Source organism: Rattus rattus, chromosome 3, assembly GCF_011064425.1.
Source record: "Rattus rattus isolate New Zealand chromosome 3, Rrattus_CSIRO_v1, whole genome shotgun sequence".
Taxonomy (NCBI): Eukaryota; Metazoa; Chordata; class Mammalia; order Rodentia; family Muridae; genus Rattus; species Rattus rattus.
The window spans coordinates 3,958,702-3,986,125 of record NC_046156.1 but is presented as its reverse complement, the minus strand read 5'-3'; the positions used below and the strand labels follow the sequence as shown (position 1 = coordinate 3,986,125).

The window sequence follows — 27,424 nt, the reverse complement described above, 5'->3', positions numbered from 1 at the left end:
GAGAACACCTAATGGTCAACAATATCAGGGACAGATTCTCTTCACGGTGAAATGCACATTTGGACTATGGACTCAGTCCGACTTAGCTAACTATTTATTCTGATCATTTTTATTTATGTGTGTGATTCATACGGTTAATAGAATAAACCCATTGAGAACACCTCTCTTTTTGCATAGCATTACCAAGTCTGTGAAGTGTTTTTGTATGAGAGAGAGAGAGAGAGAGAGAGAGAGAGAGACAGAGACAGAGACAGAGACAGAGACAGAGACAGATTTTAAATATAGAAATTAATGAATCATTTGATTTAGGTCTTTGAGGAACTGATACTTATATAATCAGAATGGGTTCTTGGTTGAGGTTTTTGTTTTTGTTTTTTGTTTTTTTGTTTTATTTGGGTTTTTTTTTCTGAGTCATGGTTTCTCTGTGTAGCCTTAGGTGTCCTGGAATCCTCTCTTTTAGACCAGGCTGGCCTCAAGCTCACAAAGATCCACCTGCTTTTGCCTCTGAGATTAAAGGCGTGGACCACCATGCCGGGCTTGTCTTTTTTTCCCCCATAATCAACAATAAAATTGTTCTCTTTCTGTGCTTGTGTGGCTATGCTTGTGTCCTGGTGCATCTGTGTGGGGTAGACATCCACACCACACGCACGCAGAGACCAGAGGTCGGCCTCAGGCGTTGTCTTCAGATGTCATCCAGTTTAGTTTGGACATAGGGTCTCTCTCGCTTGGCTTGGATCTTGCTGATTTGGCTAGGCTGACTGGATAGATATGGAGGTGAATCTGCCCTTCTCTACCTCCTCTGTGCTGGCTTTAGCAGTGCATTCCACCCAGTTTTTCATGTGAGCCCTAATTGAACTGAGGTCCTCATACTAAGAGAGGTAAAATGAACCATAGTTTTCTGATTAGTCAAGCCTCAAGAGCCATTCTACTTAACTGTTCAGTACCTCATTACAGCATAGAACTGGTGTTAATGCCTGTTTTGTGTTGAAATTTGTGCTGACTCTACAAATTCCTTGAAGACAGGATCTCCATGCAGTGTGTCATACATTCTGTGAGGTCACAATATCATCAAAGGAAGCCAAGGGTTACATGTAGAAGGACATGAATCTGAAGGAGGTTCTTTTAAATTAATTTAATTTTTACTTATTTACTTTATATCTCATTCACTGCCTCCCTCCCAGTCACCTCCTCCTGCAATCCTTCCTCCATCCCCCTCTCCTCTTCCTCTGAGCAGGTGGGAATGCCCTGGTTTTCCCCCAACCCTGGCACTTCAATTTCTCTGCAAAGCTAGACACTTCTTCTCCCACTGAAGTCAGACAAGGCATCCCAGATAGATGAACACATCCCGTAGACAGGCAACAGCTTTTGGGACAGCCCCCACCCCACTCCAATTGTTTGGGACCCACATGAAGACCAAGCTGCACATTTGCTATATATGTGTGTAGGCCGAGGTCCAGCCTGTATGTTTTTTTGGTTGGTGGTTCAGACTCTGAGAGCCACAGGGGTCCAGGTTAGTTGACTCTGTTGGTTTTCCTTTGGAATTCCTATCGCTTTGGGACCTGCAATCCTTCCTCCTATTCTTCCATAAGAATCCCCAAGCTCCATCCACTCTTTGGCAGTGGGTGTCTGTATCTGTCTAAGTCGACTGCTGCATAGAGTCTCTCAGAGGACAACATGCTCCTGTCTGCAAGTATGACAGAATATCATTTAATAGTGTTAGAGATTGGTGCTTGCTCATCAGATGAGTCTCAAGCTGGGCTGGTTATTGGTTGGCTATTTACTCAGTCTCTGCTTTATCCCCCATGCCTGTATTTCTGGGTTGAAAAATTTGTGGGTGGGTTGGTGTCTCTGTTGCTCTACTGGAGTTCCTGCCTGGCTATAGGAGGTGGGGGCTTCTTAAAGTTCTACATCTCCAATGTTATGAGTTACAGCTTAGGTTCTCCCATTGATTCTTGGGTAACTCTTTTATCCCAGGTCTTGGTCTTGTCCTGGAGATGCCCCTCACCTCCTCACCTCAGTTGCAGATATCCACTCATTTTCATGACCATTTGGCCATCTCATGTCCTTCCCTACACCTGATTCTGAATCCCCCATCCCTATTCGCCTTTCCTCCAAGCTCCCTCCATCCTCTTATGACTATTTTATTCCCCCTTCTAAATGAGACTCAAGAATCCTCATTTATGCCTTCCTTCTTGTTTAGTTTCTTTGGGTCTGTGGAATATAGCATGGCACCTATATTTTATGACCAATATCCATTTGTAAGTAAGTGTATATCATGATTTTCTTTTGGGGACTGGGTTACCTCACTTAAGATAATATTCTCAAGTTTTGCCTGAAAAATTGATAATGTCTTGGTTTTTAATAGCTGGATAGTAGTCCATTGTATAGATGTACCACATTTTCTTTTTCCATTCTTCAGTTGAGGGACATCTAGGTTATTTCCAGCTTCTGGATATTATGAATAAAGCTGCTATGGACATAGTTGAGCAAGTGTCTTTGTGGGATGTTGGAGCATCTTTTGGGTATATGCCCAGGAGTGGTATAGCTGAGTCTTGAGGTAGAAATAATCTCAGCTTTTTTAGAAACAGCAAATTGATTTCCAAAGCGGTTGTATAAGTTTGTACTTCCACCAACAATGGGGGCATCATTCCCTTGCTCCACAGCCTCGCCAGCATGTTCTGTCTCTTGGGTTTTGATCCATTCTGATGGATCTAAGATGGAACCTCAGAGTTGTCTTGATTTGTATTTCTCTGATGACTATGGACTTTGAACATTTCTTTAAGTGCTTCTCGGCCATTAGAGATTATTCTGTTAAGAATTCTGCTTAGCTCTGTACCCCATTTTTTGATTGCGTTATTTGGATTGTGGGTGTCTAACTTCTTGAGTTCTTTACAAATTTTGGATGTTAGCTCCCTGTCAGGTGTAGGGTTGATGAAGATCCTTTCCCAATCTGTAGGCTGCCATTTTGTCTTATGGACGGTGTCCTCTGCCTTAGAGAACCATTTCAGTTTCATGAGGTCAGATTTATCTATTGTTGATCTTAGAACCTGAGACATTTGTTTTCTGTTTAGGAAATTGTCCCCTGTACCAATGCATTCAAAGGTATTTCCCACTTTCTTTTTTTTTTCGGTTCTTTTTTTTTTTTTTTCCGGAGCTGGGGACCGAACCCAGGGCCTTGCGCTTCCTAGGCAAGCGCTCTACCACTGAGCTAAATCCCCCAACCCCCCCACTTTCTCTTCTATAAGATTTAGTGTATCTGGGTTTTATGTTGAGGTGTTTCATCCACTTGTGATAAATTTTGTGATAAATATGGATCTATTTTCATTCTTCTACATATAGACATCTAGTTAGACCAGCACCATTTGTTGAAGATGTTTTCTTTTTCCATCGTATGGTTTTGGCTTCTTTATAAAAAAAAATCAAGTGTCCATAGGTGTGTGTGTTTATTTCTAGGTCTTCTATTTGATTCCATTGAGGAACAAGTCTGTTTCTGTACCAATACCATGCAATTTTTATCTATTGCTCTGTAATACCACTTAAGGTCAGGGATGGCGATTCCTCCCGAAGTTCTTTTATTGTTCATGATTATTTTGGCTATCCCGGGTTTTTTTGTTTTTACATATGAAGTTGAGAAATACTCTTTCAAGGTATATAAAAACTTGTGGTCGAATCTTGATGGAGATTGCCTTGAATCTGAAGATTGCTTTTGGTAAGATGGCCATTCTCACTGTGTTAATCCTATCTATCCATGAGCATGGGAGATCTTTCCATCTGATATCTTCTTCAATTTCTTCCTTCAGGGACTTGAACTTCTTGTCATGCAGATCTTTCACTTACTTGGTTAGAGCTATACCAAAATATTTCGTATTATTCATGGCTATTGTAAAGTATGTTATTTCCCTAATTTCTTTCTTAACCATTTGTCTTCAGTATAAAGGAGGGCTACTGATTTCTTTGAGTAAATTTTCTATCCAGCCACTTCACTGAGGGTGTTTATCAGCTGTAGGAGTTCTCTAATAGAATTTTTGGGGGTCACTTATAGATACTATCATGTTATTAGCAAATAGTGACTTTGACTTCTTTCTTTCCCATTTGTATCCCCTTGATCAAGGAGGTTCTTTTTTAAATAAATAAATATACTACTTGTTATTAATTCTTTCAGGATTTTGGTTCATGCTCACAATGTATTTTGATCATAATAACCTCACTCCCTCTAACTCCTGGATCAACCAATCACCTTCTCACTTCTTCCAGACATCATGTCACATGTGTACATACACACTGTCCAATACAAATGTGGACTCAAGAACCACTTTCCAGTACACAACAGGATGTTCACCAGGTTGACCTTTTACAAGTCTTGTGCAGGCAACTGCAGCTGCTGGGAGTTCATGAGGACATTGCTTCTGACTCTTATAATCTCTCTGTTCTCTCTTCGCTGATGGTCCCTGAGCCTTGGAGGAGTGTATGTATAGATGTTCAGTTTGTAGTTCAGCATTCCATAGACACCGATTCTGTGCACTCAGAGTTGTGAGTTTCTGTCTTAACCACCATCCACTGCACAAACTCCACTGACCATGTTTGTACTAATCTATGGGTAAGGAGGTAAGAATTTGAAGGGCAATTTGATGTTAGGTCTGTTTAGCAAAATAATAATACTGATTCATCCCTGGGGCCTGTGAGCTCCTGAGAAATGGGTTCTTGGGCAGATTTACAGTTTCTGCAGAGAGGGCCTTAAATCTGTTCAGAATGTATTAGTTTACTCCCATGATATTTGTGCACCCCTGGGCACATCTTGCCAGGGAAGTCATTGTTTTAGCTACAGGGTGCACATCTGTTAAAAAGTTGCTGCTGATTTTCCCCAGCAGCATTTATAGCATTGGGTATGAAAGCTATGAAGCCTGGTTCTTGACTATATAAGCAGTGCAATTGGGCAGGTGTCTGCTCCTGTCTATAAGTTAGAGATGAGAACAGATATATTTCCCCAGGTATTCAAAGGAAATGAGATAATATTTGTAGGATGCACAGTAAGACCCTGATCCCTTACGACCAACATTCACACTAAATAACACCAATGCATCTGTAGACATGCCTTCATGGTAATTTCAGGAGTGATATTAGTTAATTATGGCCTATGATAATAGCAAAATAGCAATATGCTAGTCACTTATGGTCACAGAACTCATAGTTATTGAGTCATCTAGACATCTGTAATTTTGTTTTATCAGAACAATTTTTACAGAGAAATAAATTAAAAGGAAGGGTAATATATCAACCCGCTGAATGTACTATATATATAAAATTGATACTTGCCTATTAAAATAAATAGGCTATAAAGGAAAGTAGCACTGAGAGCAGTGTTTGAGTCAGAATCTGCTCAGACACCCTCTCCCCATTTGTCTCTTCCCACTAAGCCTCGTTTTCTCATTTGGAAAGCAAAGACTGTAGTTCCCCCAAAAGCCTTTGGTATGTCCACTATGCCCCAAACTGAACTGTTTTACTTTATCCAAAGCTAGCAGGAGTTAGGCTTAATCTCCTGTTCCTAGTGTCCAGGAGCTAGGGTCTCAGCCTCTCTGGAATGCTGGCAAACTGGATGTTCGCAGCTCAGTTTCAAGTTCCTTAGTTCACATGTTCCCCTTAACTGGAGACTTCCTCCTTTTTCGTGAAGTCCTTAGACTTCAATGCTTAGACTGCTAGCTTTTTCCTTCTGCCGAATCCAGAGTCAGTGACTCTCCCCTCTGTGCTCAGTTACATCTATGATGGTTTCTTACTACTCCCGCGTGCACTCCACCGCTGGACCTGCCTCTCACGCATCTCCCTCTAGCCTCTCAAATAACAAACCACACCTTTAAGTTTGGTGGTCTGACCTGGCTTGTCTCCTCTCCTCCCCACAACCCTAGCTATATTCATGAAGGCTGTAAAGTAGAAGAAATTCTTAGCATCTGTAGAAAAATTCACTGAATAAAAGAACCAGACACAGTGTTACACATCAATAAGTACACGGGTATCTGGGGAGTCTAGCAGAAAAAATAATACAGTTCACAAAGTTACTATAGTACTAGGAAGGGTCCTGTTCCAGTTCAGCAAGTAGTGACTCCACATGGCGTGGCTGTATCCCAGAACTTTTTAAAGTCCTGCTCACAGCATCATCAATGACAAGTTTAGATCGAATGCATTCAGCTCACTGAGCACAGCCGTGCTCACACCCTCACATCACATTTCAGAGGTAAGGTGAGGGGAGAACGTTCCTGTCGAGACTGTGTGTTCCTAAAAGAGCCTTAGCTGGGAAGCAGATAGCTGAGAGGAGCGCACCCAGACCAGAAGACAGGGGCGGCTGTGGCGAGCGAGCCGGAGCCTTGGCTTCATTCACACTGTCCACTGAGCCCTGGACTCGATACCCCTACTCCTCACCCACTCAGTGGTCCAGGTGTGAAGTCGGAGGCTGAGAAATCATTTCCCTTCCTGGAACCTTTTATGAAACCACCCATGTGGCAAGGCTGAGATAGGCAGACACTTCCGGGGTATTTCCTGTTTCCATCCATAGTGACTCTCGATCTTAGTCCTTTATTCACAGATCCAGTTCATACTGGGCTTCATTCTTTCTCCCTCTTATTGCTCTGCAGAGCATACAGGCTGCAAAGCCCGGAAGCCACCTGAACAGGCCTTCTAGTCCTCAGAGCCACAGGTCTTCCTGTACTCCTTACCTTTGACCGTTCACAGGTGCTGAGTCACAGACACATGACTGATGCCATAGCCTAACTGCACAAAATGTGGATTCTTCAAAAAATAGGTATAACACAGGAGTCTCCTGGCTCTTCAAGCACCACGTAGTCTTCAACATCCTCTGGCGACACATTACTTTATATAGCAGACGTCCTTTGTCCCTGACAGATGGTGAGGGGAGGTTAACAGGAGAAAGACAAAGGTACAGTAATGATACCAGAAACCAAGCAAATTCAAGATGTTTGTTCCACTATGAAGAAAGGAAGAGTAAAATTCTTAAAGAATATCTGGTTTGGGGGAAGAAAAAGTATATTCAGAGCTAAGATTCACATTCAGTGAATAGAGTTCACCAAATTCAGTGTTGGGAGAGGAAAGGATTTAATTATAGGGGACCTCTGGTATGCCTTTGCTAATACAATAAGCAAAGTTAATCCACTATACAGGGTGGACTTTTAAATTATTCCTTCAGTATCTGAGTTCTAACAAGAAACTGGTGAAAAAATGAAGCAAGTTCCTTCGCTTATGGAAGGCTCTCCTCTTTTCTGGTTTCTACTGGACTACAGTATGGAGAAGAGGGCATACTTTGAGACCTTGCAGTCAGGTGTGTTCATAGATTTCTGCAGCCAGATGGGCAGTAGAGATCCCCAAGTCAAGGAGAGGGGCGTGTGTGTGTGTGTGTGTGTGTGTGTGTGTGTGTGTGCGTGTACACATGCATGTGCACCTTGGTGTCTGTATATGTGTCTATATGCATCTGTGTGTCTCTTTGTGTATGTTCACTTGTCTATGTGTATCTATATGTGTGCCTCTGTATGTCTGTGTAAATACCTAGGTGCCTTTGCATATATGTGCCTGTGTGTGCATGTATGTGTCTATATGTATCTCTGTGTGTGCCCGTGTATGTGTCTGTGTTTGTGTGTCTGTGTATGTATCTTTGTGTATATAAGTGGGTAGATAGAGGGTGTTAAGGACAGTTTAAGTCAGGTGACTGTCATGATTAAAGTAATCACAGGGGGGTTGGGGATTTAGCTCAGTGATAGAGCGCTTGCCTAGCATGCGCAAGGCCCTGAGTTCGGTCCCCAGCTCCGAAAAAAAGAAAAAAAAACAAATAAAGTAATCACAAGGCAGTTGGAAGGGAGCCCTGGAAATCAACCGGAGTTCTCTATCATAGACTGCAATAGACTGCAATGTTCTATTTCTCTTTGAGACAGATTTTTTTTTTCATACCTTCACTGTCTGTGGAGGGGAATCACATCGTATTTTATTCTGCTACATTTTATTTGCTATCCTGCAAACTCTTCAGGGATAAAGATGTATGTTCTCATCAGCTCTCTGTTGACTGTCTGTGGATGGGGCCCATGAACGATTTCAGTAATCCAGGTCCATTCGCTAGCAACAGAAGGTCCTTCAATGCTTTGTAGGTCTAGAGCATTCTAATGCCAGTTGGTAATTATTCAGTTATACCAGTTGATAATTATTCAGTGCTACAAAATGAATGCTGTCCTGTGAGATGCCTGGGCGTTTGATTCTGGGTTGTAGGAAATGTGTTATGTCTCGCTTTTAGATTTCAATCATTGTCACATATTTCAGTCAAGTAGTTTTTTCTAAATTAGCTAATAATTTTTCATTGTTTAAAAAAGATAATTATATTAGCCAACTTCTCATTGCCAATGATAATTTTACAGTCTAAAATAGGGTCCTACACACACTATTCTTAAAAAACTCACAATTCTATAAGCAAAACTTCTCTACAGAATTATAAAAGTAAGAGTAGAAAGAAAAGAATGGCTGAAAGGATATATTTCCCTGATATGTAAATAAATGCTGTGCAGGTGGCCCAGGGCTGAGCTGGCCATTCTCATTCCCTGCCCCATGGTCCAATACAACTGAGTGAGTGTCAGCCATCAGTCTACCTTCTGCTGGAGAAGAGGAAGTAAAGAAAAGTGTACGTCTCCTCCTTAAGACTCTACAGAAGTCTCACCTCTTCTGCTTACATACGATTGTCCAGAATTTCATCACATGGCTACCCCTAACAGAGAGAGCAGGGAATGCAATGTATTAGCTGGTATCTAGCTAGTAATGTGCTCTTATACAAGGAAGGGGAGAGTGCCTGCTAGGGGTCACAAACCTTACGTACTGTGCTGGGGTTGAGTGGCCTTGTGATGTCTGTTCTCTGTGTGAGTTGTTTGGTGTCAGGGAATCTGTTCCCATCCCATCTGAGTTATAGTTATTGTGACTTTCAGAGTAAGAAATGCCAGGCAAGGGGCTGGAGAGATAACTCAGTGGTTAAGAGCACTGGGTGCTATTCCAAAGGGCCCAGGTTCAATTCTCAGCACCCACATGGCAGCTCACAACTGTCTGTAACTCCAGTTGTGATGGATCTGACACCCTCACACTGATGCACATAAAAACACTTAAATTATTTTTTAAAAAAGAAATGCCAAGCAATAATGATTTACTGCATTGTTTTGTATTTAAAACTGAGGTGTCTCTTTTCTGACTCAGACTCTAGATATCCATGCTGGAGCTGATGTTGTGTTAGCCATATTTTTGGCTGACCCTATCACCCTAGAGAAATGTGGGTATACTGAGTTTAGACTCATCCTAATCCTTCAACTCATAGGATGTATACTGCATAGTGGTCATTTTAAATCATGTACAATTTACAGCAATTTCATTGTTCTTGAGTCAAGATCTTTTCACTGCCTGGACAGCATCTTATACAAGAGCTGGCTGAGTTGACCTTCACTGTAAGGCTGAAGTATTTGTCTCACCCATAAAGGAGAACATCTGATGGGGGGCCCGAGTGGGGACAACTTAACCTGGTTGTTGGATGGCTGTGGGTGCTTATGATGCACAGTGGGGGCCATGGTGAGTCACTTTGGTACAGATGTTTTGCAGACAGCAGTCACCTGCATGAGGACTTGATACGCACGCCCATCCCCCAACCCCTAGCCAGCATACAGAAGTGCAGAGGCATTGAGCAAACCTGCTCTGACCTAGAGATGACGAGGGCTGATTTATCATGAGATCCATGGCTTGCACACATCACCACATCCACAGCAGTCTTTAATCTTCCTTGAGCTGCTCTGCTACTGACTGCTGATAAGTGAGAACCTTCGGTTGTTTGCCTTTTGGTCTGAGCTGAATTTCCTGATCGGTTTGCCATCGGAAATTGCAAGAAGATCCTCCATCACTCTTCCATGACAAGTTATTAAAAAACGCAGAACACATACCTTCTGTCAGACTTAATTTGACTTTATATCTACATTTTTAGCTTGTTTGGAATAATTAAGGTGGCCTTTGAAAATCTGTCATTTGGGGCAGAGGTTTGGATTTCTTTCCGACCATCTTTGTAATGTATTTAATTGAGGGGAGTTGTTCACTTGTTTATAGGGGCAGTCCTGGATTTTTTTCAGCCTCGATGACATCTTTTTTTCCTTTGCTGCTAACTGGGGTGGGGGTGGGGGGGGTGTAATGGCGTGCATTGTCCACGACTTAGGGCTTACTATGTCTGTGACAATACTACTTATAAATTAGTGTGATTTTAAGAATAGGACTTTTTTTCTTTTTTCTTTATTAACTTGAGTATTTCTTATTTACATTTCGATTGTTATTCCCTTTTCCGGTTTCCAGGCCAACATCCCCCTAACCTCCCCCCCTCCCCTTCCTTATGGGTGTTCCCCTCCCCATCCTCCCCCCATTGCCGCCCTCCCCCCAACAGTCTAGTTCACTGGGGGTTCAGTCTTGGCAGGACCCAGGGCTTCACCTTCCACTGGTGCTCTTACTAGGCTATTCATTGCTACCTATGAGGTCAGAGCCCAGGGTCAGTCCATGTATAGTCTTTGGGTAGTGGCTTAGTCCCTGGAAGCTCTGGTTGGTTGGCATTGTTGTTCATATGGGGTCTCAAGCCCCTTCAAGCTCTTCCAGTCCTTTCTCTGATTCCTTCAAAGGGGGTCCCGTTCTCAGTTCAGTGGTTTGCTGCTGGCATTCGCCTATGTGTTTGCTATAAGGAATAGGACTTTTTAAATGTGTGTTTTAAAGTTTATTGTGAAGAGCATAGCCTCTTCACTGTGTGTCCTTAATATCTTAGACCCTTTCTTCCTGCTCTTTGGAGTTCCCGTTCTTGCCCCCACTCCCCACCCCCCCTGCCCCACACACACACACACACACACACACACACACACACACACACACACACACACACACACACACACAAGTGTAGTTTGGTGTTATGGCAGCCATGCTGGCTGAAAGACATCATCCCCTGCCTCTCACTCCATGTTATATCCTGCAAGCTCTGCTCTGCCACAAGGCTGCATTCCCTGTCTCATTTCCATTTGGTTACAATCACAAAGGGTTTGCATGTGCACGAGCAGAGAGTGGTAAAAAAAAATTTTTTTTTGTACAATGTATTCTGATCAAGGTTTTTCCTCCTCCCTTCCCCACTCAACCCCATGCCTTTCCTTTTTCTTTCTATTTAGATGAACAAGTAGGAAAACAAAACGGAATTTAAATAGATAAAAACAAGTAACATAAAACATAACCCATAAAACCAAAACATTGGAAAACATAAAAGTGAAATATCTGTATGACAAAAGTAAACGAAAGTGCTGTAAGACAAAAAGTGCAAATATACCATTGAGTTCAGTCTATTAGGGGGGTGCACACTTTGAATCCTAGTACTCGGGAAGCAGAGGTAGGTAGATCTCTGTGAGTTCAAGCCCAGCCTGGTATACAGAGGAAGTTCCAGAACAGCTGGCCGCTACACAGAGAAACCCTGACTTGAAAAAACCCAAAAACCACAAAAAACAAACAAAACCAAAAACAACAACAACAAAAGCAAACAGGCAAAACCGCATTGAGTTCATTTTGTGTGTTTGTGTTGGCCGTTTATGGCTGGGCAGGAGGCCAACTCTTAAGTGTGTTTTATATACCCAGTGATACTCCATTGGAGAGAATTAATTTTTTCCTTTGCAAGAAGTTATCACTTGGAGATAGGTTCTTGGTCAGGCATGGGTGATAGGGTTCACTTCCTCCTTGCAGTACTGGCACCCCATGTGGCTTGAACCTGCACAGGCCCTGTGTGCTGCCACAGTCACTCTCTGAGTTCATTTACATATCAGCCCTGTGGTGTATGGAAGGTACCCTATCCTTGGTGTGATCCATAAGATCCTTTGGCTCTTACAGTCTTTCTGCCTCCTCTTCTGATCTTTGAGGGAAGAAGTTTGATGAAGGCATCCCATTTAGGGCTGAGTGCTCCAGAGTCTCTCAAATTACCCAGTTGTAGGTCTCTGTATTAATTCCCAGCGACTATAGGAGGCAGCCTCTCTGGTTATCTCTAAGCAAGACTTTGATCTATTGGTATAGCAGAATGTCTTTACGACATTTTATTGCTATGTTCCTTCAGCACAAAAATAGAATTTGGAGTTAGGGACAGTATTTTTTACCAAGCTCAGAAAATATTTTTCTAATATATTTGATTTATTTTTATATTTATTTAAAAAAAAGATATGGGGGGATTTCTGTTGTCACCAAAACCTTTACAATTTTTGTAATCTGTACAACTTCTTTCTTAGCTATTTTACCAAAAAAGGTATTTTCTTTTAAAAATGTTTATCCATTTAAGTGGATGTTGTTGATATGCAGTATCTCCACAAGCTCGTATGTTTGAGGAACTGGTCCCTACTTGGTGGCCAGGATTTGGAAGGCTGTATGAATCTTAGACCTGTGGCCTACTTTCAGAGGTAGGGCTGCAGGGCTGACTGGAGCAAGTTCCCAGTTCTGGCCTGAGTCCTCTACTTCCTGGTTTGTCTCCAGGAACTCTCGCTAGTCACTTCTCTTGTTTCTGTGAGAAAAATCTGCTAGAAAGCAGCTCGTTGGAGGAAGGATTGATTTGTGCTCGTGGTTTGAGAGTCCTGGTGCATTATGGTATTGTGGGGAAGACATGTTGGATGTCATAACAGCAGAGCCCATGGCTAGGACTCTTCACAACTCAGTAAGCCAGGAAGCAGACTGAGATACCTTAAGATGTCTTCCTCCGTGCCCTACCTGTGCCAGCTGTGCACCCTCCCTCTTGAAGGTTCATCGACCTTCCAGAACCAATGCTGGAATCAAGGGTTCTACCCCTGAGTCCCAGGGCAACATTTTATATCCAAACCATGTCATTATCTTTCAGGATCAGATCCTCAAGAGAGGAGATCTTGGTCATGTTAGTTTCCCGCGTCCTGGTTGTGTTAAAGTAGCTGCATAAACAGCTTAAGCAATACAGGTTTTATTTGGGCTCACAATTCAAGGAAATAATTGCCCATGGTATAAAAGTTGTGTCCAAAAATATGTGAGAAATGTGAGGTCACACTGCATGTACAGTCAGAGGGCAGAGGGAGATGAACGCCAGTGCTCAGCTTGCTTTGTTCTTAACATTCATTTCTGTACCCCATAACTGTGAGTGACTCATGAATGGTGTTACTTACAGCAAGATGGTTCTCCCCACCTTAATTTATCCCCAAAGATCTCACAGAGGTTTGTTTCTTTGTTCTAGTTGCCAATCAATATGAACCATCAAATCAACTATTGGCTCCTTGATTGGCAAGATCACAGGTCACAGGCTGTTCTATAACTTGGATTTGCATGTCTGCACAGTCAGGTTGGACTGTGATGGACAGTATCCTTATATAAAATGTGTGTAGAAAGACACGTGGGTATGTCTTCAGCAGAGGTGATAGCTATGGACATCCCCTTACAGGGACCTGGAATTGCAGACAGGGTAACAAATACCATATCCAACATAGCTGAAAGGGAGCTCCCAACTCCTGAGCCCCAGGCACACTGCCAGTTCTGTTCCAAGCAATTCAGACACACTAGCCCTTCCAATCTAACCCACAATCACATAGAGTGGTCTAGTTTCTCCATGTTATCATGAGAAAGCACTCCTCCTCGAAGAGCAATTTGGGCAGGAAAAGGCTTATTTGGCTCTCACTTCTTGGTCACAGTCAATCACTGAGAGGAATCAAGGAGGGATGCACGGAGGAAACACTGCTTGTTGGGTTTCTTACACAGGGCCCAGATATGGGCACTTAGAACAAAGATCAGAGGAAGGAAAGCCGTGTTCTGAAGGAACCTGTGTCCACACGATGGGGCAGGGATGATAAAGGAGGAAGAGAAAAGTGCTGTGGTTTATAGAAGGAGATTCCCCAGCAGGGGTGTGTGTGTGTGTGTGTGTGTATGTGTGTGTGTGTGTGTGTCTGTCTGTCTGTCTGTCTGTCTGTCTTTCCTTCAGAATTAATGCTGAAGAGATGCTCAGCATCTAAGAGCATGGCTCTTACAGAGAACACAGCTTCTGTTTTGGGGAGCCATATGGCATTTCACACATATAAATCCAGTTCCAGAAGATATGATGCCTTTTGGCCTTCATGGGCATACAAATGATACACAAACATATACTTAGCTTTACACACACATACATACACACATATGATGCACAGACATATACTTAGGTACACACACATATAGACATGATGCACATATAGATTCACACATACATGATACACATATATACTTAGCTTTACACACATAGATACATATACACATGATGCACAGACATATAGTTAGGTACATATAAACATATACACACGTGATACACAGATACACACACAAATCATTTCAACTTGATAGTGAGATATGGACTTACTTTCCTTTATATTTTGCCTGTTGATGTTTTAAAAATTAAGGTAATGTTTGAAGATTGATCCATTCAAAAATTGTTATTAAATTTAGATTATATTATAATGGTTCGCTTTAGATAGTGTCTTAAATTTTTGTTATAATATTTTAATTAAAATATTATTTTCCCCCTTTTTCCCTCTAGACCTTCCTATGTCCTCTCCCTTGCTCTCTCCTGAATTCTAGCCTTTTTCTTTAATTGTTATGCACCTGAAGAGCCTATGCACCTGAATATATAAACATAATCTACTCAGTCTGTTTAGAGTCACTTGTATGAATATAATTTAAGAGCTAACCACTTGGAATATGGATGTTTTATTGCTCTTACTTTTTTCTTATAGTATTTCACAATATGGATTTTTAGATGACACAATGTTCAAATAAAGCGTGCGTATCCTCTTGGAAAACAACCACTTAAAGAGGAAATGAAAACCCTCAGCAGTACAGAGCTGACTGGCTGTGTGGAAGCTTGGCATCTGAAGACTTTTTATCAAACTCTGTGGGAAGCACTGTTAACTCCTTCACAGAGAAGCACTGAATTATCCGAAACCCTGCCTCTGGACAGTGTGGCTGCACACAGCTTGCACTTACAAGCAGTCCTCTTTGCTTTCTGTGACGATGTCAGGGTTTTAAAGGAAAACACCAAGTTTCTCACTTCATAATGTGAAGTGAAGATCATAATGTGATATGAAGGGCTGTGCTGGGCACTCCGATTCCTTGGGGCCTGTAACGAGATGGTCTAGGTGTGATCTCGGCAGTTTAGAGGTGAGGGCTCAGTGTCTTAGCCTTTTCCTGCTGTAGGAGGCTCCTCCTACAGGGGAATAGGTTTCACCCTGGACATCCTTCCTTCTCAGGCCTTTGACACACAGCTACCACATATGACCCTCAGTGAAAGTCTTGGGCACACAGAAAAAGAGGGAGCACTGTGTTTTCCAGCCACTACTCACCTCACTCAATCTTAGCAGGAAGACAAACACTGACACAGGTAGTGTTGGCTCAGACCTGCTACTGTGCCTTTTACAACTTTGCCCTTCCTTTGCAGCCCTCTTCACAATTCTTTACAAATCCCAGGAAACCCAAAATCTTCTAAATCACGTTTACTTTAGCATCTCTCTAAGTTGTCAAGGCATTGTGAGCCTATGTTAGTCCACGAGAGCAGTGTACTGAAGATTTACTCTGCTAAGAATGCATGTCAGTATTCTGGGGAAGCGCAGAGGCCCACTGAAAACACCCAGGTTCAAGTAAAACCTGCAAGGTGAGAAGAGGCTCCGAGCCCTCAGACATAAATGACAGATGCTAATCCACCTGCAGCTGCCTCAGGCTTGCAGCAGCCAGGGCCATGGAGACCCTCTTCCTCATTCTCAGAGCGGTTTGGATTTTGAGAAGAACAGGAAGAAACTAGGAAGTTCTGAGGAGCTGGGAGGTCCTCAGCTTCCTGAGGTTGGGCCAGAAAGACGACGACCGAGTCAACAAACCTGCTGAGAGCCTGTCCCTTAGCTGAGGTGGCTCATTGTCCTTATCCTCACTCTAGAATCATCTACCAACTTAAACACTTTTTGGAGGGTGACATGGCACATGAGGATCCAAAGACTTGGTTTCTGGTTGTGGCTCATGATCTAGATTTGAGCAAGTCACTTAGTTCATGGAAGCATCGTGATTAACAACATTTGCCTACGAGTAGAGCTAATCTTTACTTACAGATACTGTGTGAAAACACAAGATCACTCATGCAAACACCCTAGAGTAATTAGGTTGTGCTAGACTAGAGGCTAAACACTCAGAGGGCATCAACAAACACCCATGAACATCTGGGGCTCACGACAAGCAGCACTGGCAAACTCCCTTGTCAGCTTTCATTCTGGTCAGTAGTTCCCATTCTCTCTCCCTCCAGTCCTTATCCCCTCCCCTCCCCTCTCCTCTCCTCCTTTCCCATCCCCTCCACCCTCTTCCTCTCCTCTCCTCTCTCCTCCCCTCTGTCCTCTCCCCTACCCTTCCTTCTACCATCTTCTCCTCTTCTGTGCTTCTGTCCTTCCCCTTCCTCTCTCCTTTTTCTTTTTTTCTGAATAGTTTACGCTCTTGGCTGTTTATAAGTAGATGAAATCTGCAGATCTATTCTTGGGTCTCATGCGGGACAAAAATGAGGAAACTGGATTCCAGACAAAACTTTACCAAAATCCAGCTTTGTTACAAGAAAAACAACTTGGCTTCACATCCCCATGTGTAAATTTAGTTGGGTTCCACGATCCCTAAGGCTCCTTCTAGCTTTAAAAAGTACGGTTTTGTATATTCACAAGACTACCACCTTGTTGTGAGTGGTTGGTCCCGTGCCTAAGAGCTGATCCACCCATGGGATGAGCTGTGAATTCCAATACTACTTAAGAACAGACTTCATCATGCTAAGTTCTCCTGCAATTAGAGCCCCTTTCTACTGCTTCTTTTGATCCCTGTTGACGTTTTCCATGTTAAACATTCTCCAAAGCAGCATTCAGGCAGTATAGTCTACATATTATTGTCTGGAATATGAAAAGCCACTGGCTATGAGGGGTTTGGATTTCCATTTCAACATCCCAAAATATTCCTTTAATTTCATGTCTATCATGTATGTTTAGTAATTAATTATTAATTGACCAAAGGAATAATTTCTCTCCCTAGTATCATGAAAAAATTTACTCTATCCTTCATCAGAAAAGTGTGTTCATTCCAGATAATAAGGTTTTATTATTTTTATACAGAAAGGAAGGGCCAAGTTTATACATTTTAGAGCTTAATTTATATCATAGATATACTTACCTTAACAACTGCAGTACCAGTAGTGGTAACAAACATTGAAAGTTACTGACAGATCAATTTTTATTAATATTGAGTGAAATCCAGTGATGGCCATAAGAGGAAGCAATGTATACATGATATATTAGCTATAAGTTGGTAATGTATCATTATACATATGTGTTTTGAGCCAAGCTCTGCCACCTTTTGTAGGTGACCCTGGGCTACTACTTATCTATGTCTCAGTTTCCCCCAGCGTCAAGGGAAGATAATGATAAATTCAGTGACTTAATATTGGTAAGATGTTTATAACAGTGTCTGTCAGGGGAAAGGTACTTAATAATTATGGTTGCTTTTTTAACAAAGGAATCAAAGAGCATATGTCATATCCAAAATGGGTTGAAAGCTGGTGAACAGGAGGCAGAAGAGGGAGCTATGGGAGAAGTATGGTTATAATAAAAACATAGGTGACTAGAGATGATGGGAGAGAATTCTAGAAGTTTCTTCTCAGAGCTCTTCAAAACATGAAGCTAATGTCAATGCAGACAATCCTGGCACTGAGGTGGATAGGCAAGTGGATGGAATAAGTCAGCTAACTGATGAGCACACAGACAGAGCCCTCTAACTACAGCACCTCATAGACAGAGGGAGTGCAAATAGAGGGGTCAATCACCCCCAGTCAAACCTCCAGCAACCCACAGGGTTCACAGGACACCCACAGAGAAGATTCAGTACTGGTTGTGTAAAAGTATCTGCAAGTGTATGTCAACACAGTCACCACAAGGAAACTGACCTTGGGTAGATAGTGTTAGGTATTTCACCTGGATTCTTAAAAACTGCCCTTGATATTCATTATGAGTTACAGGTTTTTTCCATATTTTAAATGACATATTGTATATAAGACTTCCATAAAAACTCTACCAGAAAATGTCTAGAAATATGGCTTTCAGATAAGTGGTAAGGTATACTTTTAATGGAAAACTTTGGTCTCTTATATTCAGAGAGAACTGGGTAGATTACATTTGGTGGTGTGGAGACACTTGGCCATCCTACGAGCTTACCCAAAGCCAGAGTGAGGGGCTTTGGTCTAGGAAGTTCTTGGGCAGCACAAAGGCTGAACTCCATGGTGGAGAGCAGAAGTGTCTGAGAGGCCCATTTGTAGCCTCTCATACCATTTTGGAGATGCCAAAGGAGACATTTGAGGAATTAAGCACAAAATGATATTAAAATCAAGAGTCTGGTACCATGACTTAAGATGAATGTCTCCATTTACCATTCCCTCTACCCTAAATAAGTTCCAGGCTGGCCATACACTTCCAGTCTCCTGCTTTTGCCTGCCTCTGCCTCCCTCTGCCTCCCAAATGCCAATGAACTTGTAAATACCGCTTCCTAGCATAGTCTAAAAGCTTAGCCGCTAGCTAAGGTGAGTAGATCACAGGTGGTCAGAGAAGACTGCTTTTCACAGGACTCCCTTCCAAGAGGGCCCCATTCAATGCAATGGCAGCCCTCCCATTCACAGCTAAGCAAAGTTTGCCAAAGTGTATATCTGGCACTGGCTGATGGCTTGCTTCTTTTCCAGAGTCCTTCCTGTTCCTACACATGCCTCACTCTGTGGGGGAGGGTAGCAGGGGTGGCATGGAGCTCAGAGGCAGGACAAAGGTCCACAGGGATGCTTGGAGCCACTTGGTGGCACTTTAAGTGCCTTGGGTGCCCAAAGGCTCTATCTGGTTGTAACAAAACTGAAAGGTCTTTAGAACTTATTGATGTTTGTCTTAGAAATGGTATAGATGTATTTGAGAGAAGAAAAATATGGATGATAACGCCATTACCAGGAAAGCCATTATTGGGTTAAACCATCTATCAATCAACCATTGTTTAAAAAAAAAAGCTGTAATCATATAGAACCATTTCAATAACCATGCTTGTTTCTGTGGTAGTTTACAGCAGAATTGGGAAGTGAAAGCTTTTATCCACTTTCCCTCACTCACAATCACACCTATGCTCTCTGTCCCAAGCATGGAGGCGAACATGTTACAGTTAATGAGCTCACACTAACACCTCACTGTTCCAAGTTCATGACTTGTGTTAGGTGCATGTTTGGTGCATGAGCTGTGGGTCTGAATGGATGGACAGGGATTGGTCCATACTGTCTCAGCCCCACACAGCAGTGTTCTTCTGCTGTTTGATACCAGATTCTGAACTTTGCCTACTGCTAAAGTGTGCCAACAAATGTGGCAAGCTCAAGTGTATTTACATCATGAAACAAGGACCCATTAGCCTAACGCCATCAAAAGGATCCTCAAGGCTGGCTAATGTCAGAACCCACCCAACCAGATGGGATTTCTTCAGCTTCAAGAATGAAAGGGGATTCTGAGGTCCTGGAAGGAGAAATGGGAAACCATGTTTGTTCCCAACCCAGAGTTGTGTTTGAGTGGAAAATGTTACTGATCTCCTGTTTTCTCTGGATTGTAAGAAAGACATGCCACAGGTATCCAGACACACTTTCCCGACGAGTTCACCCATTTCCTGAACTTGCCGGTTTCCTTCACTCAGCCAGAGTGTTCACTTGACAAGCTAAGGGATGTCATGTGTTTCCCACAGGCGTGCTGTCCCAGCTGGTCCTGATGATTTTATTGAGAATAAGCCTACATTCTGGGCAGCAAAACAGCTTCATATTTTATTCTTCTCCTTGTAAGAAAATTATGGAGAAATATGTTTTCAGCATGAGAAGTCTTTTCTTAGTTTCTCAGCAGCATCCAATGAACTAGGCTGCACTTTGCCACTGCTGCTAAGAGTAGGTGCTAGGCATCAATTTAGCAGCATCCTTTATGCCATAAACCCTTACTGTCATAGACACAGCAGCAAATAAAAGCAGACATTCCTCTCCTGTGTGAACTTTCACCCTTAGTACCAAATACTCATAAAGCCCACTGGTGTCCAACAACAAATTCCCGAAGAGACTAACCACAAACATTAAATAATGGAAAAGTCCTGCATGGTGCCACAAAGAAGCAAGCTTTCAAATCGAGATCTATAGGATGAGTAGGAGTTAGCCAGCTAATGGGAGCGAGGATGAACCAATAGGTACAAAGACCCTGAGAGGAAAGAGGGTGCCTCAGTTAGTACCACTCAAGGGTAACTAGTGGAGACTAAGGATATCAGAGCAGGGGCATCCTTAAAATGAGGCTAATCTTTCAGCTAGAGGCTAAACCAAACAGAGTTTGTTGATGTCTAGTTAAGAATTCTAGTCTTCTCCTAAGAGTAATCAGAAGTGATAAGAAAGTTTAAGCTGAAAGGAGCAGACTCTAGACCATTGTATTGCAGGCATTTTTATTCAGGGCTGAACACGTGCTGAGGTCACCACTGTGTAGATTTAGAAGTCATTTCAGATGTGGACATGGAGGAAGTAGAATCTGAGTCTCAAGTTTTCAGCACGATGGTAGAAGTATGATGGTCTTGGGAAGATAATCTAAAGCATATTTCTTCTTTTCTCATGACCAGTGTTCGTCCATGTGTGAGCTTTGGGTTTCTTCCAACATTGTTGAGGGAGCATAATTTGATGAAGAGAGCCAAAGTCAGTAGCTTTGTCCTCTGACACCTCTGTCTGTTCACAGATCAGGGACCACACCAACTATGCTTCCAGCTCTACCTCCTTGCCCTGCCCAGGCTCCTCAGTCCTGATGTGGAGTGACCAGCTAGAAAGGTGAGATGGAAGGCTGCATGCTTGACAGAGAGGCTTCCTAGCCCTCAGCTCAAGTCTCAGCAGTGCTACCAAAGCAAAAGTATCTCTGAGAATTAAAATGTGTAGTAAGGGCTGAGAAGATGGCTCAGCCTGTTAGTGCTTACCTCAAGCATGAGGACCTTCGTTCTACCAGTAGAACCCATGTCAAAAGACGAGTGTGACGTGTACCTATCTCAGTAAAGGAGAAATGAGAGAGGGAGACAGGAGAGTCTCTGAAGTTCACTGGCCAGCTAGACTGGCCTACACCGTCAAGTCCCAGAGTCACGTCTCAATGAAAAAGTGAAAGTTTCTTGGGGACCAGCACTCGAGATTGTCCACTGCTCCCCCCTCACACACACACACTCACAAATGCACACACACACACACACACACACACACACACACACACTTTCTCTCACATACAACTGGATGTTATCACACCTTAATCCAGAAAAATAAAACTCATCAGACATTTCCTTTTACTGAGGGCCAGCTGAGACTGGTTCCAGCTTGGTCTCCTGGCAAATCAACATCTCTACCGTGTCACTGAGTGTTCATAATAAGATGAATAACAAGTGTCTTATGTCTGAGTCAACGTCTTAATTAGACACCAGAACCCAATGTTTCTGCCACATGGCCAGCTCGTTCTCAGTTCCTCTTTGGATTTGATTTGATTTGTATGAACTGTGTCCTTTGGAGAATGAGTACTCTAGAAAACAGATCACAGTGAAGACCAAAATGACTCTTAAATTTAGAGCATCAGTTCTTCCCCAACACTGTCTTCGCCATGTCTGTTAGGGACTCCAGAGCCACAGGTAGACTAAATGAAGTCTACCAGCTTGATTTTGGTCTATAGCCTATATCCAAAAGAGAGGGTATGAAGGAAAGGGTCTTATTGTTTTTAATGACAGTACATTTGGTTTATTAAGTCGAAAGCCAGCGTGCTTTGTTTCATTCTCTGAAAATACCTCTTCTCAGTAAACAGTGTTTCTATGAATGTGGATGTTCAAGAGTTTAATGTCTTTGCCCTTTATCACCTCCTGATTGTGATGATGGGGAATCACCTCAATCTTTCAGGAAAAGAAACTAAATATGATTTTTATGAAGTTGGGAACTAGACCAGCAAAATTATGCTGTTGGACTATGGAAAAGCTTAAAAGTTATAAGACTGGAGCTGTGGGGATAGCTCAATGGTTCAGAACACAGACACCTCTTGTACTGGACCTGGGCTTAGTTCTCAGGACCCATGTTAGGGGACTTACAACTGCCTGTAATTCTAACTTCAGGGATCTGACTCCCTCTTCCTTCTTCTGGACTCTAAGGGCACCATACTTATACATGTGCACAAGAACACAAATACGCACTCCACATATACATATGAATACACACAAACTAAACTAAATATTTCTAAATGTCATGAAACCAACAATTTTTTTACTCCATGTCCTTTATTTAGCATCTGTAAGATCAAATGTGCTATCCTGGGCACATTGTGGCTCTCTATTGTTAAGTGGCATGAAGGGAAGACAGAGGGTAACTTATTTCCATCTTTTTGTTGTTATTAGTTTCATCTTAGGCTTTTTAAAAAATCATTTTTTAGTGTGTTTATATCTACACATGTGTCTGTGTGAGTGTATCTGCAAGGTTATTAAAAAATAATTTGTTAGCTCTATGTCTGGTGCATGTGTCTGTGTGAGTGTATGTACAGGCATGGGTTCATGTGCATGTTTGGTGGTGCATGTGTTGTGTGCATGCATGTGTGTGTGCACGAGTGTGTATGTTTATGTGTGTGTGTGTGCTCCTATTTGCATGTGCATGTGTGTGTGTATGTGTGTCTCAGTGTGTATGTGTCTGTGTGTCTATGTGAGTACAGATGCCTGCAGAAGCCAGTAGAGGGCAAAAGATCCCTTGGAGCTGGAGTTAGAGGTGATTATGAGGTACCCAATAGCAGAGCTTGGAACTGACTGAATTCAGAACTTGTGCAATAGCAGAAAGTGCTCATAACTGCTAAGCCATCTCTCTAGTTTCTCTCTGTGCATTCTAAAAAGTCTGTCTGGTACATCTATGGCATACATTTTTAGGCGTTTATTACATGTGCTTTGAAAAAACATTGTTCTTGTTTCTTTTTTTTTTTTTAAAGATTTATTTATTTATTACATATAAGTACACTGTAGCTGTCTTCAGACACACCAGAAGAGGGCATCCGATCTCTTTTACAGATGGTTGTGAGCCACCATGTGGTTGCTGGGAATTGAACTCAGGACCTCTGGAAGAACAGTCAGGTGCTCTTAACTGCTGAGCCATCTCTTCAGCCCCGTTCTTGTTTCTTTAATGTAAAATATGCACTTCTAAGACTATTTGCAAATATTTTAGAAAGTTAATATATTGTGTACACAAGAGCTTATCAAGGAGCACACAGCAGCTCCCTCAACCAGGATCTGCAATTACCCTGGGCACCATGGCAAGTATCTACACTGCAATTGCAAGACAGAATGTGAAGGCATTTGTAGTCGCTGCCTTTTTTAGTCGGTGTGGTTTGTTGTTGTTTTAGTTAGTTAGTTAGTTAGTTAGTTAGTTAGTTAGTTAGTTAGTTAGTTAGTTAGTTTGACAGGGTCTTCTGCAGTCCTAGACAACCTCAAACTCTAGGGAGCCAATTGCCTTGAACTCCAGATTCTCTTCTCTCAGCCTCCTGAGTGCTGGAATTACAGGCATCACACTCAGCCACGGGATTGCTTCTTCTTACGCTCGCATTTTCTTTCAGCTTAAGAAGATGTTCAAGGAGTGTGCTATGTGTGAGCTATAACGCTCTTGAAAACCACATGCAGCCAAAATGTCTTCTAAAAAGAATTAGAGATGTGAAATTCTGTCAGTGAGTTGCTTCTCTAAGTAGTCTACTTCAAGCACTGACACATTGTCTTACCTAGCAGAAGACTTTGTTGGATTGGTGGGGGTCTGTATTTTATGAGGTACTGGATGACACTCTTCCTACTTTTAAAATCACAATTATATACTTATTGGGACTTGTGTGCTAAACTGTATCTGATGTACCCATAATTGGGTTTATTTATCAAACACACCTAATTTCTGCACACCTGTTTTGCCTGTACATGACACATGGATTTCTTATTTATGTGCTACATTCATCTTTACACACAAACATATTAACAATCTTTCCTAACATACTCACAGTTCTCTCTCTGTTTTAACAGATGATGAACAACCTGAAGCGGACTTTCATTGCAATACCCACTTCCCTGAGTATGAGAATTTCTTCCCCCAGGGAAGGATAACTGAATCATTTTGGATTGTATCTTCTTTCGGCCTCATATTTTAAGTTTTCCTTGCCATTAAACACACCGAGACAAGCTTTCTTATGATAATCTGAAAGTCTGGCCATTAGCTGGTTCCTGTGAAGGACTCTGCACTTAAGAAGGGGGGCAAGACTGCATAGAGCAGCAGAGAGAGACTCAGTGCAGAAGTGCCTCCATCTCCAGCTTCCAGAACCTTTATGGACATGGATACCTTCATGTATTTGATAGTCTGCTTCTACTACATAGATCTGAAAAAGCAGCATAGCTTTTTAACAGTGAAGCGCCAATGTATTGACAGCAAATGTCCACCTAACATGCCATGAGCTGCACAAGATAAAAAACCCTGCACGAGAGGGCAAGTGTTTTTCGCCAAGCAGCTGTAGGGCACCACAGAACTGTGTCCTTCTCAGTGAGACTGGGAAACAAGGTTTCTAACTTAATTACTGGCCCCCCAGTAATTCAGGAACCACGACATGATTTCTCCGTTTCTTAAAGGGAGAAGTTTAGCTAAAGACACATTCCAGGTGTCACTAATAGTTCCAAAGCTAGGTGACTAAGTGTTCAGTGAGAGCCGTTAAAAAGGAAAACCAGCTAATCACCATTCCAGTTCGATGTTATTTTTGAATTACTATCTACTTAAGATTTCACATAATTTGTGCTCAGGTAGCACAATCAAGAGGGGGGAGAGGGCAAAATTACTAAGTGACAGTTATTCTACATCTAAGTCTGTGACTTTTTTTTATGAAATAAAATGATTTTGTCTGCATTGAAATAATGGACTTTGAAAAATACTTGAGTTATTTGATAGCTCCCGTCTGGTACACACTTACGTGCTTGTCAGTCCGACAACCTGTTCTTCCTTCTTCCACCTCACATTCGGACTCCGCCCCTTTCCCCCCAGTCCAGCTCTTAGTTCAGCAGATACTCAGTGTCTGCTTGGCACTGCTATATCACACTGCCACTTCTCTGGGATGTGTAGTTTCATCCTGAACCGGGCATCCATTCTCAGTCCATCCACCTATGACTAAACGACGCCTTCCGTGAATCGGCCGTCAACTCCCACTGCTTTATTTTGAATCCATTTCCTTCTCAGATTTAAGTTCAGTGGCCGTCACTGAGCACAGGGTAAACACCATCATCAGAGGAATGCCCACCTCTCACTTCTGTGGGTATCAAACCGTCATCTACTGTTTCATTGTCACAAGAGAGGGTTCTGAACAGTTCTCCACAAGTCTCGTCGCTAACATTCACTGCAATGGCATTCCACGGATAGGACTGGATGGTGTAGCAGTTGCGTGGTCTTTGATGCCAAGTTGGATTTGACTCTTGATACACCATGAAGAGTCCCTGTGCCCTTGAGAAACCTTCTGCATGTCCCCCCTGGGTCTCAAATGAACCCATCTATGAACCGAAAACATATTTCCCATAAGGTTATTGCCACAATATCTAGGAAGTGTATGTAATGTGCTAGATACCAGTTAGGCATGACAGTGTTTAGAACTATTTCAAAGTACTCAATATGAACTTTCAGTTCAACTTCAGACTGACTTCTTTACCTCGTAGGATTGAATGTCATGGTCAGAACCCACTTCTAATGTATGTGTGGTTATCTGTAGAACCTTGTCATCATTTTAGCTCTACAGAACTTTCCCAATTCCCACCTTCTCACCTTATCTTGGTCCTCGGACAATTCACACCTTTGTGTGTCCTCGAATGTACCCTGGTCCTGATACTACTCAAAGCCCATGGTATTACACCACACTGTTCCTTAAGCAATTTCACTGGGCATGTCATTTTTCCCTGAAAAACAATATCTAGGAGCCCTTTCTCTTATATTTTCTTTAGCAACCTCCTAGTGTCATATTATCATGTTTGATACCTAGAGAGTTATTATTCGCTAGTAAATTATCCACAGGGTGACATTTACACACAGGACTCCTGGTTTATAATAGAAAGGAATTTGTTGGGAAGCTGCTTCCATATTACCATTCAGCTGAGGAAGTTTCATGTTAACTTTCTGATTTAAACACATCTGTATCCAAATAAACAAGTTCAATGCAATAATGTAAACCTCCTTATGTAAAAGTAATAATATTGCAGTAACTGGAAACACTTGACAAAGGTGATGGTGATTCTCAGACACCAGACTGGCCTTCTTGTGATTGCTGTGAATTTTGATGAGAGAAAGCATGATGCTGGTTTTTTGTTTCTTTGTTTTGTTTTTGTTTGTTTGCTTTTTCTTTTATTGGATATTTTCTGTATTTATATTTCAAATGTTATCCTCTTTCCTGTTTTCTCCTCCAGAAATCCCCTATCCCATCTCCCCTCCCCTTCCTTTTATGAGGGTGTTCCCCTATCTACCCAGCTACTCCCTCCCACTTCCCTGCCCTGACATTCCCCTACACTGGGGCAGACAGCCTTCACAGGACCAAGGGCCTCTCCTAACTTTGATGCCTAACAAGGCCATATGCAGCTGGAGCCATGGGTCCTTCCATGTGTACTCTTTGGTTGGTGGTTTAGTCCCTGGGAGTTCTGAGGAGGGCTTCTGGGTGGGGGGTGGTGTCTGGTTGGTTTATTGATGTCGTTCTTCCTATAGAGTTGCAAACCCCTTCAGCTCCTTCAGTCCTTTTTCTAACTCCTCCATTGGAGACCCTATTCTGAGTCCAGTGGTTGGCTACAAGCATCCCCCTCTGTATTTGTCAGGCTCTGGCAGAGCCTTTCAGGAGACAGCTATATCAGGCTCCTGTCAGCATGTACTTCTTGGCATCCCCAGTAGACACTGGGTTTGCTGACTGTATATGGGATATATGCTCAGGTGGGGCAATCTCTGGATGGTCTTTCCTTCAGTCTCTGCTCCACACTTTGTCTCCATATTTTCTTACATGAGTATTTTGTTCCACCTTCCAAGAAGAACTGAAGCATCCACACTTTGGTCTTCCTTCTTCTTGAGCTTCATGTTATTTGTGAATTGTATCTTGGGTAATCTGAGCTTTTGGGCTAATATCCACTTATCAGTGAGTACATACAATGTATGTTCTTTTGTGATTGGGTTACCTCACTCAGGATGATTTTTTTCTAGTTCCATTCTTTTGCCAAAGAATTGCACAAAGTCATTGTTTTTAATAGCTACTCAGTACTCCATTGTGCAAATGTACCATATTTTCTGTAACCATTCCTCTGTTGA

General features: G+C 42.3%; 1 protein-coding gene across 2 annotated transcripts in view; it reads left to right on the top strand.

Moving 5' to 3' along the window:
* Positions 1–25,019, top strand: part of Ptger3 (prostaglandin E receptor 3) — a 78,769-nt gene extending 53,750 nt beyond the window's left edge. The window contains exons 3-4 of one of the 2 annotated variants that reach the window (XM_032897113.1): positions 20,823–20,911; positions 24,139–25,019. In XM_032897113.1, the coding sequence (XP_032753004.1) occupies positions 20,823–20,911; positions 24,139–24,142 (93 nt within the window). In that variant the 3' untranslated portion in view covers positions 24,143–25,019. The remainder of the gene's footprint in view (positions 1–20,822; positions 20,912–24,138) is intronic. The other variant, XM_032897114.1, reaches the window with a different exon arrangement.
* Positions 25,020–27,424: the final 2,405 nt, after the last annotated feature.